General features: G+C 41.3%; 1 protein-coding gene across 2 annotated transcripts in view; it reads right to left on the bottom strand.

The window, feature by feature from the left end:
- Nucleotides 1-3,363: 3,363 nt before the first annotated feature.
- Nucleotides 3,364-14,564, bottom strand: part of ASCC3 (activating signal cointegrator 1 complex subunit 3) — a 202,937-nt gene continuing 191,736 nt past the window's right edge. For both annotated transcript variants that reach the window (XM_035109325.3, XM_088665994.1), the window contains 4 exons: nt 13,782-13,923; nt 5,052-5,261; nt 4,262-4,437; nt 3,364-4,160 (listed from right to left, as the gene is read on the bottom strand). In XM_035109325.3, coding sequence (XP_034965216.2) covers nt 4,013-4,160; nt 4,262-4,437; nt 5,052-5,261; nt 13,782-13,923 — 676 coding nt within the window. In that variant the 3' untranslated portion in view covers nt 3,364-4,012. The remainder of the gene's footprint in view (nt 4,161-4,261; nt 4,438-5,051; nt 5,262-13,781; nt 13,924-14,564) is intronic.

Below are 14,564 nucleotides of genomic sequence, written 5' to 3' on the forward strand. Positions count from 1 at the left end.
ACTGGGGGTTCAGAGAAGCGCTGTGCGGCGACTCTCCAAACCCCCGTCCTATGCCTGCTCTGTGCGAGGTGGCGGCAGCTGGGAAAGGCATAGGATGGTATTTATTTTTATTTTTGAAATTTACCAGTAGCTGCTGCATTTCCCACCCTCGGCTTATACTCGAGTCAATAAGTTTTTGACAGTTTTTTTGAGGTAAAATTAGGTGCCTTGGCTTATATTCGGGTCGGCTTATACTCGAGTATATAGGGTTAATTTCTTGAGACAGTTGACCCCTGCATCTCCGAACACTGGTCCTCCTCTTAATGGGGAGGAATATTAAGATAGATATTAACAATTTTTTTGTTGTATTGCCACCATTCAGTTAATTATGCATCACACTGATTTAATTCTGTGAAGCAATTGCTCTACAGCTGTGGACATTGCAAAGCCATTCAATTTATTTCCTGGCACCATGAGGTGTATAGTTAAAATATCATAGCCTTTTCAAAAATGTAGATTTGGATGCAGGTCGAACACAATAAAAACTATCCGCAGCTCTCTGAGGATGTTCAAAATGACTGGATATATTTCCCACTCTCTCAAAAATTAGGGCATTCTAGTGGGTGTGTTTAAAAAAATGACTTTGAAATTGTTATTTTTTTTCACTGAGGAGCTGACCCTTTGAAACTATCCATTGTCTGTGCAGGGATAATGAAAAAAATCAGGTAGGTCTTTTCTTTCTATGGAAGGCATTCAGAAATACCCTTCTGTATTCTCTGTGTTAACTTATCTGAAGCACAGTGAACATTTATGTATACCCTCCAAGGAAAAGTAAGTACTTTCAGGTAAAGAACAAAAGCACCCAGTATTGCAAACCTGAGAGTCCTTGAATAGGCTCTTAAACATGTTACATTAAATAGTAGGATTTCAAAGGCAACGAGCAAATATGCTGCACCCCAACCAATGTGACCAAATGAGCATGGTATCCGCATGTGAATTATTATGTTTGCAATAAAATATTTTAAGAGCTCTATCTCGGAATATGAGACAAGTCTCAGCAACATCATTTAGTTGTGATACAAAAGGTAGCAGAATAGAAATATTATTGGCATGTCATCCCGTGATTATTTATTAAACTTGTATGGTAAGGTAAGGTGACCTAAAAATAATGTAATTATACTGACACTGGAAACAAAGCACATTTTTCTGAAACTGAAAAACCTTAATACTGAATATTGTGGTGCTTTCTATCTAGCTCCCTGCTGCTGTTGCTGGCTTGTTAAATGGGTAAAGGGAAGCGAAACGCTATAGCTGCTGCTCTTGGACAATACATAGGCTCACAAAAAACAAAGCACACGGTTCTCCACTACTGGTTCAATCCAGACAAGATGGAAATAGTTTTAGATGTGGCGCATCAATGCAGATGCGGGTTCATCCTGCTCTGGAGGGATTTACATTGCCCCTAAAGAATCAGGGTTTGCAGCTTGGGAGATGTTCACTGAGGCAACCTTGTTGGTAGAGACACAAGTGGCTTTTGCAGCGCAAACAGCCTTTTGTTAGCTTTAGTCGATATACCAACCACAGCCACAACTGTATGGAGACAGCCTTCCTTCAGTTATCAGTGCTCTGGTAACCTCCTGCTTTGATTACAGCAATGGAATCGCCTTTGAAAATGATCCAGGAGCCTCAGTTGGTCGAGAACAGGGGACACGACTTACCTGCGACTCTGCAATTAGCTCATATTACGCCAGTGCTTTGTCAGCTGTCCTGGATTCCAGTCCGCTTCCAGGTCCAATTCAACATGCTGGCTTTAACAGAGAAAGCTCCAAACACCTTGGGAATAGGTTACCTGAAGGACAGCCTCTTCCCTTATGGACCAACACATACCAGGAGACCACTTTTGGAGGCCCTTCTTCATGGACCCCCACCAAGTAAAGTTTGGCATTGGGGAAGGGGCTTTTCAGTGGCAGCACCTTGGGTGTGGAATGCTCTCCCAGAGCACACACTTTGCTGTATTTTTGGCAGCAGATAAAACCCTTTTTATTTTCTCCAGCTTTTTAAATTCTTGATTTTTATATCGCAAACCTATTGAATGTATTTCTAATGTGCTTTATCGTAAGCTGCCCAGATAACTTTATATGCCACCCAGAAACAAACAAATAAAAATACCCATTGACATCGTTTTGTACTAGCTATTAATTAGGCCTTTCTAAACACATTTATCAAGTGCAGTAGCTGTGTTTGTTTTAATGAGGAATTTTTTAGACCCCCAATAAACTTACCAGTATAAACCACTGCAGTACCAGTCACTCTACAGACATTAAACATGCATTGCTACCGTATATTCCGGTGTATAAGGCGACTAGGCGTATAAGACGACCCCCTACTTTTCCAGTCAAAATATAGAGTTTGGGATATACTTACCTTAATGAGTATATCCCAAAATTCCAACGCACACCAATTAAAAATTTTCTGTATCTCTTCCTTTCCCCGCTTTTTAAACACCAGTAAATGAAGCCAAAAGAGAGACATCAGTGCTTAAATGCACAGGTGTTTAAATGCACTTACTTGCAGGCATGCTAAGAACTACTTGAACTACCGTAGATTTCATTCGGAGGGAGGGGAGGAGAGGTGGGGAGAGGGAGAAGGGGAGGGAGCCTGCTCCACTGGCACTCTGTTGTTCCAGGCACCGAGGTGAGGGGGGGGGAGAGAAAGAAAGAGGCTGCCGTGCATGTTTTCTTTCTGTGCTTTTCTTTCCCCTCTTCCTGCAGGAAAAGAAAGCGGCAGTTGCTTACACACGCGTAATTAGGTGACGCTTTCTTTCCCTGCAGGGAGGAGGGAGGAGGGAGGAAAGCTTCGTGCGTCCCCTCTGCTGCACGGAAAAAAAGCGGCTGCTGCTTACATGCGAGTAAGCGGCTGCTGCTTTATTTCCCTGCAAGGAGGAAAGCCCTGTGCGTTCCCTCTTCCTGCATGGAAAGAAAGCGGAGGCTGCTGCTTACATGCGAGTAAGCGGCTGTTGCTTTCTTTCCTGCAGGGAGGAAAGCCCCACGTATCCCCTCTTCCTGCACGGAAAGAAAGCGGCAGCCGCTTACACGGTCGCTGCATATGGCGGGGATGCGCTTGCGGGCCGTTTTGGAGCTCCCCCCACCATATGCGGTGACCGCAGAATCTTATACCCGGCGTATAAGACGACCCCCCAACTTCTGAAAAGATTTTCCTGGGTTCAAAAGTCGTCTTATAGGCCAGAATATACGGTACTTTACATTCCTAATTTCAGCTTGAACTCTTTTGTATGTAACCTCAAATGGCACAGCCTATTGAATGTACAGTCAATTTTCAAGTCCTTTAAAAAGGCCCGTGTACAATGACTTTTCAAACGTATGATGTGCTTAAGTGCTGAACTTTATTACTATTTCCTATACATTTTACACAGAAAATTCTGAGATGACAAAATGTGCCACAGGCATTGTCTTCAGTACAAAACCTTGCAATGTACCTCAGCAACGTTCCCCCATCGCCATGTCTCATAAATTAAAGGGGGGAAAGAACCATGTACACAGAGTGGCTGTGATTGAAATACTTCATTCATGCACAAACCATCCATGCAGTTGGAACTTTCTTGCCTCTTTGAGAGCTAGTTTGGAATCTCCAGCTTACTAACACATAAATGGTGTGTTTGGATCACAGAAAGTGGCTGCAATGATGATTTCAGGAACACTAATGAAAAGGTTAAGTTTTTGCAAATCAAAGGATCTGCTCCTTTCATATCCTGACCTGCCAAAACCAACAGTGGCAATATACATTAATAGGAAAACAGAGTCGCTTTGCAAGAAACCTAGAAAATGATTTATTTTAAAAAATGCAACCCTTTTATTGGGTAAAAGGCCACTGTGGCTAACTCTGTGTTATCAGAATCAATACAGTAGTCACTTTCAATTTCCTAGGTGTCGAAGTTGGATGCTGATTGCACTTTGGCAAACACAATTTCCCTTTCCTAGAATGAACATGTGCACAGGTGAGTACAAAGGCCATGTTAGTTCAGAGCCAGGTCATTTAAGGCACCAGAGATCTCTGTGTTGACCTGTGCTGATGTATTGGTTGGTAGGGTATTCAGATAAATGTCATACTGTTGGTCCATTCCGAGGTAGCTGTCACTCATAAGATACAAAGTGTAGATATACCTGTGATAAAGTGAAAGAAAATGATATCAGTTTGTTTCACCCCCACAAAAAGAAGTCCCAGTTTCAAAAACCAAAACAGCTTTCATTCAGTAATATCTTACTTTCCAGGAGTTTCTGGGGTGTAAAAAGCAACTGAAACCGCACTCTGATTTCTGACATATCCAACTCTTTTCAAAGCAACAAGTTCCTTTTTGTCCACTTCTCCGAGGATCAAGAACCACCCTTCGTCTTTAGTCTTGGGGAACCGTGGCGCAATGGCTTTGCTGTCTTGCCTGCCCTGGAAGGAAGAAAATGCACATTTATGGAATGACCACCCCAAAATTTCTAAGTTGTGCGCAACAGTTAAAAAAAAAGCAGAGTGGGAAAAATCAAAATTAATTGTAAAAACAGAATGTGGACTTAATATATGCATTTTAAGCTGAAATAGAAAGGTATTTGTGCATGGCTCCTGGTTGGTATGAGCTGTTCATCTTAGTCATGGGTAACCACTAATATAGACTCCCCCCAATGTTCGCATTGATTGGGCAGGAATATAAGGAAACAGGCAATCCTTAAGCCAGGTACTGGCAAACTCAGCCCTCCAGATGTTTTGGGACTACAGCTCCCATCATCCCTAGCTAACAGGACCAGTGGTCAGGGATGATGGGAGTTGTGGTCCCAAAACATCTGGAAGGCCATCGGGCTTAGAATTCACAATACGGCGAATACAAGCCCTACCCATGTGATTTTTCAAGCAAAATAGTCATCATATGAAATTGACCTGATGAAGCCATACCATGATGACTCTAGGATATCCAAAAGGAGGACAAGAAATGGGCATTAGGCACCAGTGACTGGGACAGGGAGAAAGAACAGCAAAAAACCCACAAAAAAAACAGTACAAAAATCTACCTTGGTGTAACCCATATGCAATCTCCTCAATTTTATCTGGAGGACATATTCTTGGTCCGCATGCAACTTGATCCACTTTTTGTTATCCCGCATGTTTGTTGCCAGCATTGGGACAGGTAGTTCATTCTGTTCTTGAACTGCTTCGTCCGAGCCACCTTTAATAGTCATATTAACTTCTATAACAGGCAAGTGGGACAAGAAATGCCAAGCCTGTAGAGTAGGAAAAACACAAAAAATAAAAGTCTCCCAAACATTCTCACAACTGTTTTTGTTTTTCAATTTTATGTGCAAAATCTCATTATGTAATTATGTGTTTCATTCTGGATTTTTGCATATTACAAAACTGCTGTCCATTATTCCTTCGCAGGTCTTAACTTTCCATTGCAGGGGTGGAGAACTCTTTTGGCCTGGTGGATCAGATCACTATCAGTCCCCACCCCTATGGGCCAACATTGACATTAGGACACCTTTGCTAGGGGAGTAAATGGCAACCCCCTACCCTCTCCGGGGGTTACGGAGAGGGGCCGCTGGCCCGCGATGCCCCCAGACCCACTCCGACTGTTTTTGGAGTGGGGGGAGCTTGGGCTGAGCACTTACGAGGGCCAGGACTCCCGGACGCTAATCTGCATGGCGGGGATTTCCATGGTTAAAGAAGATAATTAGGCTTAAATCTATGGACATACTTCAGAAGGAGGGGAAGAAGCGCTGTTTACTGCTGAGAAATTTATGCTGCTGAGGGAGAGGAGTCAAAGATTGTACTGCATCTGGAAGAAGGATTGATGGGGACGGAGCGATAAGGGAAGTGAGTTTTTATTTTTTTTTCCTTCATATTGTTGCCTCGTACCTTCCCGGACGCGATGTCCTGGCTTGTTTGGAGTGAAAGAGAAGCAAAAGACTGTGTGAGTTGAACTTTATAACTGTTGTTACTGAGCATATTTTTTAAAGATGTGGAGTTGCCGATGAGAAAAGCCCCCCCCTAGTCGGACGGAAGGAGTTCTGGACGCGCTCGGAGGATTTATGAGCTGTGACGCACTTTAAATTGGAGCAGCGACCTGAAGCTAAGTTCAGCTATAGGGCAAGGAGATCCATTAATTTACCAAGAGTTTATGGTTTGATGTTTGGGTCTCCTGCCTGAAAAAGCTGTAAATTCTATAATGATCGTAAATCTTCATGGCTATGAGAGAAAACGAAAGTGATTTGAGCTTTTTAAGATGGCGCTGCTTCGGGCTGCTTCGACGCAACAGGGAGCTCCATTAAGAAGATTTATGGGGAGGCTGGACTGATTAACTCACACAGGAGAAAGAACATCTGTGAAACTTTGTTTGATATTTATCTCAGCAGCTGGGAAACAATCGGATGAAAGTGGAAAACATCTATGTGACTGTAAGGGGAAGATCTGGATTATTATGAACTTGGAGGACGATTTGAACTTTAGAAAAAAGACGGCAGTGGACAGTTGCGAGGAATTCCCAATTTCTTGAAGCATGGGAACCCAAATAAAAAATTCTTTAGATGATTTGGCATAACATTCGGTTTGATTGATATATATATGTGTATAATTTGAAATATTGAATGTGATATAATTGGTTTTAATTGGAAAATTAATAAAAATATTTTTTTAAAAAAAGACATTAGGACACCTTATGATTGACAAGTGTGTTGTCTCACCCGCCTGCCTAAGTCCCTTGTGCAGCATTTTCCAAGCGTCTGAACGTCATGCAGTTGGCAGGCACTTGGGAACTGCAGAGCAGGGGGATTTGCCAGCCCAAAGTGGCAAGCGTAGGATTAACAAAGCTGCTTACTACAGGAACCAGCTGTGTGATCGAGATCCCCAGGAGGAACTCAAGACATGCAGCTGATCTAGCTGTGTCTCTACCCATATCATGTGAGGAGGTGCGGTTTGGCAAAAATGGCCTTGTGGGCCAAACAGGGACCTGTACTGGGCCAACTTTGTCCTGTGGGCTGCAGGGTTCCCACCCCTGCTCTGTTATCAGTCTTTTTGATTTGGCTCCTCTGCTGCATTGGGATACCAGGCTCTGATACCTACTTACTCTAGAGTTCAACAGATCAGATTGAAAGATTTGCAGAAAAGTGCAACCTGCAATAGGCACTCATATTATATCAACGGTACCCAAATTATTCCCCTTTCCAGCTGCTCACCTTCCCTTAGTACTGAATCTATTGGTATAACCACAGGACAACTACTGGGTAGGGAAGAAGATAGAGAAATCTCTCCACTTTTAATTTTGGTGAGAATTTTGGCCTACAATCCTAGATGCCAAGCATTACGTACCTGAAAGAAATCTTATACCACTAGTTTAAGGGAGGCTCCTCTGCACGTAATGCTACTCTATATGCTGTTTGGATTGTAGGGCATGTATGTTAATGAACAGCTAATGAATTAATAAATAATTAATGTTGCCTGATTAAAGAAACTTAACCAATTAAATAGTTTTAATTGAACCATCAATTAATTAAACCTGCATATGACCAAAACAATAAATTTGAAGAAAACACCTACTTCGTCTTAAGCTAGTGCATGCATCTGCCTTCTTGGATGAAGCGCTCCCTGCTATGTGACACCAGATTTTCTTCCATTGTGGCTTTGATTTAATGGAAGGCCCTTTGTTTGTGCAATGCAGAGTATTCCATTTAAAAAATTATTCCCCTTGGTTATCGCAACCTGCCACACAATATTCCACTCTGTCACAGACGGTACCCCAAAACTCAACCACTCTGATGTCTGTTGGAACTCAAACTCTGCCAAGAATTGTATCACTAACAATTTCATTTCCCAGAAGGTGTAAGAAGCAACAAGCGGGTCATCTCTCTTGGCCCTAATTCAGGGGTCAGCAACCTTTTTCAGCCATGGGCCGGTCCACCATCCCTCAGACCATGTGGTGGGCCGGACTATATTTTGAAAAAAAATATGAACGAATTCCTATGCCCCACAATTACCCAGAGGTGCATTTTAAATAAAAGCATACATTCTACTCATGTAAAAACACCAGGCAGGCCCAACAAATAACCCAGAGATGCATTTTAAATAAAAGGACACATTCTACTCATGTAAAAACACGCTGATTCCTGGATCGTCCATGGGCCGGATTGAGAAGGCTAGCCTGAGGTTGCCTACCCTTGCCCTAATTGCATTCCTGTTAATCATGGGTATATGGTGAGCAATGATCGAAGCTGAGTGGCAACAGGCAAATTGTTAGAACCACACAAAAAGTAGCTAGGTTTGCTATCCTCCAGGTGGAACAAACTTAATCAGGGGTGGGCAGATTGGAGGTCTGGGGGACTAAGTTTTCACACCGACTAACTCAGGGGCCAGCTTATTCAGCCTCTCGTGGAACTGAGAATTTCAGTCAATCCCCAAGATACATCCTGATGTGGCATCATTACCCATTTATGAGGGACGCAGAAAAACATATGGCAGGCTGCACACAGCTCACAGGCTGTGATTGAAACAAAACAGGCATATGCATGTTTGAACATACAACCAGGTACCACACACCATTACATTAAATGCAGACACACAAATTAAATGGCTTATCTGGCTTTTCAAGAGCTCAGAAACATGGAAGATCCATAAACACACAAAACCAAGATTGGACACCAGCACTCTGTGAAACATAGCCCTAAAATACAAAAATAGATGTTTCAGAAACATCCACCCCTGAGTCTTTCACACAAGGATATGGGCTGGAGCTACATGTCACAACTGCCGTGGTAGTCCAAGAGAGAGGAAAGAAACATGGGTCAAGGGTAGATCATTCCTGAATCCCTCCAACATCGATCTCCAGTGCTTTAGGGATATTTCTCCATTTCCGTAAGAGTCAATGGGTCTGTTTGTTTTAACATAACTGCTAGAATTGTCACCATAAATATTTCACTCCTTAATTTGACTTTGCCAGCACAAACAAAGCAAATATGAAACCCCCGAGGAGCACTACACATGCTTTAGAAAGATTATTTTATGTCCATTTTTTATGTAAAAAAATTGTCTTACCCCTACTGATTAAACTATTCTTCTATAAGCCACTGAAAACTACTTATAATTACATTCTGAATTAAATCTTCCCAACATAATCCATAATGAGTGAGTCACTGAAGTGCTAATTAGTGATAAGGCAAACCACAGAGAGTTCAGAGGATCAGTTCAGATAATTACCCAAAAGTTCAAATTCTTATGGAAAGTTATCCACATTCTAAGTTGCTTACTGCAACCAAAGTGGATTGAATCTTTAATGTCCTTAAAATAGTTAGCGACTATCACTTTTCCTATACTTTTTGGCAGTTTTCAGGACTTCCTCAAGATCAAAAGTTCCTTACATTCCGGATCAGCTTTGTATTTCAAACTGGAGCTTTAGTTTGAAGTGAGCAAGGGCTAAGCCTTGAGTAGCTTTGGCTGTGCCCAGAGATTCACTTCTCTATGTGCTACCTAGTGCTTGCTCTGGGTTTTGGGCAAGATAGTCTCTATGTATACCTGAAGGAGCGTCTCCACCCCCATTGTTCAGCCTGGACACTGAGGTCCAGTGACAAGGGCCTTCCGGCGGTTCCCTCACTGCGAGAAGCAAAGTTACAGGGAACCAGGCAGAGGGCCTTCTCAGTAGTGGCGCCCACCCTGTGGAATGCCCTCCCATCAGATATCAAAGAAATAAACAACTATCTGACTTTTAGAAGACACCTGAAGGCAGCCCTGTTTAGGGAAGCTTTTAGTATCTGATGAATTACCGTGTTTCTCCAAAAATAAGACACCGTCTTATATTTATTTTTCCTAAAAAAACAACAACCACGGTGGCTTATTTTCAGGGGATGTCTTTATTATTATTATTATTAAGTATGGTACAGTTTAACTGACAAGGTTAAACTGCCTATCACTATGGCTTATTTTCGGGGTATGGCTTATTTTCGGAGAACGGTATGTATTTGAATGTTTTGCTGGAAGCCGCCCAGAGTGGCTGGGGAAACCCAGCCAGATGGGTGGGGTAATAATAATAATAATAATGGTCCCCCCCCACTTTCCACTCTGCAACAACTCAACAGAGATCATAAGTGGGCTCTTTGCTGGGATGTGGGTCCTTGGGAGATGCCTGACCATGTTCAAACTCACCTTTCCCCCATGCTGGCACTTATGCTGACACAGGCACAGCATTCTTTAACCATTTCCCCATTCCACTGAGTACAGCAAACAAGGTTCTTTCAGAACTTTCACCTTATTCCCTTAATGGCTCACTTATTTTCTGTGACTTGGCTTGTACAGAACTGGGCGGCTGAGGGATGCAAGGGGGGAATTCAGACAGAACTTCTGTTATAGTTCTCACTTGGCCAGGGTTAAAAAGCTTTTCCTCTGTGCCGGTTGCGTGGCACTTGTGTGGCTCCCTATTCTCCCAGTGTCCAATCAGGTGCTTGTGGGAAGCACTCAGTGACAGCCTGCTGGGAAATGGGCACTGCCCATTACTGCCTAATCCATCAGTCAAAATGTCTTTCTTAAAAAAATGATTTTACAAGTCTCTTAACTGGAATTGCAACTTTGATAGCTTTAATCTCCATTTCAAGACAGATCTATTGCAGATATTTCAAATCAGGATTGGAGAACTGTTTTTGGCCAGAAAGCTACATCTTTATATCCCTCACCCCTGATATGCCAAAGTTCACAGGGGGGCAGGGCCACCCCCTTTTTAATTACCTGGCGCTGGGGGATGTTTATAAAGGGCTTTCAAATGCCCCCCACTTGTATTTTGAATCTTCATGGAAGTTTGAAGCAGAAATGTGGGGGTGGGTTTTATTTTTGAAGGCCTTGTGAAATACATGCTCCTACCCTCTGTCAGCTGATGGGGTAGGGTGAAAATGCATTTAAAAAAATCCCCTACAGTTTCTCCTTCAAATCATGGAGGTTTGAAGGAGAAGCACTGGTGTGGTGTTGTTTTGTGTGTGTGAAAGGTTTCTCTTTTTCATTCCTCCCCTACCCCACTGCCTCTGCTGCAACAAGAAGGGAGAGAGAGAGAAAGTCTACATGTTGAAATCCAGCTCCCTATATCAAACTTCTGTATCCTTGACAAAATTGAAGTGCTGCAAACTCTTTGCGGGAACTACGTATTGTCTTAAGACTAAGCTTTGGCCCATATAAAGTGATGTGCTTTAGAAAAATTGTACAACAAAACAGTGGGCAGGATCTACTTTACTGCAGGGTTCCAATAGGATTCTATCTTACACTCCTTTACTGGAATGTTAAGGGGACTGTGGTAGATTGGTAGGTACCAGTATGTTTACCTTGTGTTCATCCAGCACACACAAGAGGCTTCCAATCCCCCAAACATGCTGTCTACCATGTGTAAGTGATGGTGAGGAGGAGAAACTTCTGCCTCTGGATGTGTTGAGAGTCACTCTTGCCCATTCAGATTACTGTATGTTCATTTTCACAGGTAATTCATATTTTCTTTGGCTTCTTATTTATTTGGTTTAGAAAGAGGCGAATGAAAAATTAAGCCCATTAAGCCCTGCAACTTATTTCTGTGATAGTTTCTCTTTTAAAAATAATGACAAATGTTTTAGAAGCATATTTATATTTGGGCCTGCAAAGCACATCCATGGGCTTCATACAGATGTGTTGCATGGCCACTTCAAACTCAGCTGAGCGTTTCCTTCTAGGTTGTAATATAATGTATTTATTTACACTTACATGCATCTAGATGTATAGTGTAAGCAGAGTTTATGTTATTGACATATTAAACAGACACATGAAAGATATGGCCACACCACATACACAAAAGCTATTTTTGAAGAAACTGCTAAGACATTTCAATACCAGCCAAACATATTTATCTGAGGATTAATCTTCATCTATTGAATCAGACACGAACACTACCATGCATACAATTATTTAATTAGCAGCCAAATCCTCTGCCAGTCAGCCGCTGTTCCAGGCATACTGATGGGGAGGGAGATGCAAATCTCACAGTAGTACTGCTTTTTCTCATTACTACTGCAATTAGCACTTAAATTGATGCTTTAAACATACTAATTTCTGGAATAATTCAGGATTTGTATGTTACCTGGGATCGTCTCACTGCAGAGACGACACCAGATTGCTACGCAAATTGAAGCACTTTTGAGCCAAATAACCATCATCGTATCAGACAGAGCCAATTTGCATTTGGTTTTTAAGATAACAAAACGGCAATTTATGCAAATAAATTAAGTTAGTTTACTTCTGAGTTTTCCCTGAACTAATTATAACAATGTTCTAATTTTTCAACACATCTACAACTTGGACTTAAGTCAATTGTATATTATGTTAGAAATCTGTTGTTAAAGAAGGTTTTGTTTTGATCTTAATGCATTTTTACTCACAATTTTGATGACATTTTATATATAAATACAATTGTTGGTAATGGACATTAAAATAGTTACCTTTTGTTTGGAAGCAAAATTTTAGCTTATCTGAAATTAAGGAGAAAAGTGCGAAGGACATCCAGTTTTATATTTAGGTAAATCACTAACCGCTCAATCTAACTATGTTTACCAAGAATTCAATGGGGCTTGCTCTCATGTAAGTGGGGTTAGGATTGCAGCCTTAGGGTACCTGAAAGAAAACTTGAAGATTTTGTTTTTAGTTAGCACCTGCAGTTTAACTTTACATTCCTGAACCCAGAAAATGCTTCAGCTTGCGACAATGCTATAACATACACAATCTTTTAACAAAGTATTTTTCTTTTCCTCTCTAAAAACACAGGTGGCAGATTCCTCTGATTTAAGGGTGAATTAAAAAAAATGTTAGAATGTCTCTAGTCATAGTTCTGCTACACTTGAGTTGCCCTTGGAATACTAAACTTAATTTCAGCAGCATTTTCTTCTTCAAAATATCGTAGCATACCATTTCTCATTGACATGCAGTTTACATCAACTGTGTGCAGGTATACCCAAGTACAGTACAAGATATGGAGGACCCACACACATAAAAAACCCCAACCCTGTGCAGCAACTTTAAACACAGATTTGTGGTGGGCAATTCGTGTATTGTGGCTACCATTGACAAACAGCACTGCTTACAAACACAAACACACACACACACACACACACACACACACACACCATCATGGGGTTCACCTGCATAAGCCCTAGAATGTGACTTAATACTAGCTCTGCTATGCAAACACTATTTGATGATTAATATATTAGGGTCTATTATATATTAATATATTTGCTTCTGTTATGTGATGGACAAACAAAATCAACCTCTGCAAAGACAATCTTCACACACATGCTCCACATGCAGCAGACAAGTAACATCTATGTTCCATGGTACTGCATGTCGATCCCCTCAGCAACCTCTTGTAGATTTCAGAAATTGGAAAGCATGTTGTACACAAATGGTTCATGGGCATTTGCGGAAGCCAGGACCTGTGGCAGAGCAAGCCAATCAAGAAAGTGTGTGTGCAGAAGACAAAGTGTGTGCCATTACCTTGTTACCTGAGATTATGGCAAATACATTTAGGCTTCAGTCCTGAATTTCTGGTCAAAACTGTGTGTGTTTGAAGTATGGAACACGTTAGATTGAATTAAGCTTTTCTGCACCAATTGTTGAAATCTTAGGTTTCAATTTTAGGTGGATTAAATATATATGTATGCAAAATCATGTTGCTCCATTGAAAGAGTGTAAAGTGGATTTGTTCCATATATATTGACCCAATAACTTTAAACTGTACCCATGAGAGAAAATGTTACCTGTGTAATGTGTGTGGCATGGAAATCGCGGTCTACAATGGAAGCAAAAACCGACTCTTTCCCATCACATGCAGCAATCAGTTCAGGAAGACATTCAATAGGCCCTTGGTAACCACCTTTCCTTTTCCCTTGGTTCCAGTTCCTAGTAAAACAGTAAAGATATATCCAGTTAAGAATTGAAGCTCAGGAAAGGAGTTTAAAAAGAAAGGAAAAAGGAAAGTTGAGAAGGTGAAACTAGAAATACACATTTTAAGATAAAAGAAGGGAAAATCTATTTTAAGTGGAGCTTTGTCTTAGAAGTTCACATCAATAGCCTTATGTTTCAATGAATTTGAAATACAAGTTGCACGAACACCACCATACTGCAAGCTTCATAGTTTAAAAACAGGGTAAATGAGAGACTGTGTATACCACAGTCCGAGGTCAAATAACATTAAGTAGTTACCCTCTTGCTTTAAACTGGTTTAATAAGGAAGAAAATAGCTTTACCATGCAGATTAACATTATTTATTTCAATTTAACATTTAAAATTAATAAGATGACCATTTCTGCACATATCCTTATGCATCTACAACTAAGGCGAGTGTAGTTAGTGGTCCACTTATACAAATTAGCACTCCACTCTGAAGACCACCCAGAAACCTATATGTATCTATCAGCAGATTACTGTATTTTTCTGTGTATAACACGCCCCCATGTATAAGACGACCCCATTTTTGGGACCGCAACAATTTTTGGGGTGGGGTGGGGTGGGGTGGGGAAATTGTCCAAAATTGTTGAGCT

Source organism: Zootoca vivipara, chromosome 3, assembly GCF_965207765.1.
Source record: "Zootoca vivipara chromosome 3, rZooViv2.hap1.1, whole genome shotgun sequence".
NCBI classification, from domain to species: Eukaryota; Metazoa; Chordata; class Lepidosauria; order Squamata; family Lacertidae; genus Zootoca; species Zootoca vivipara.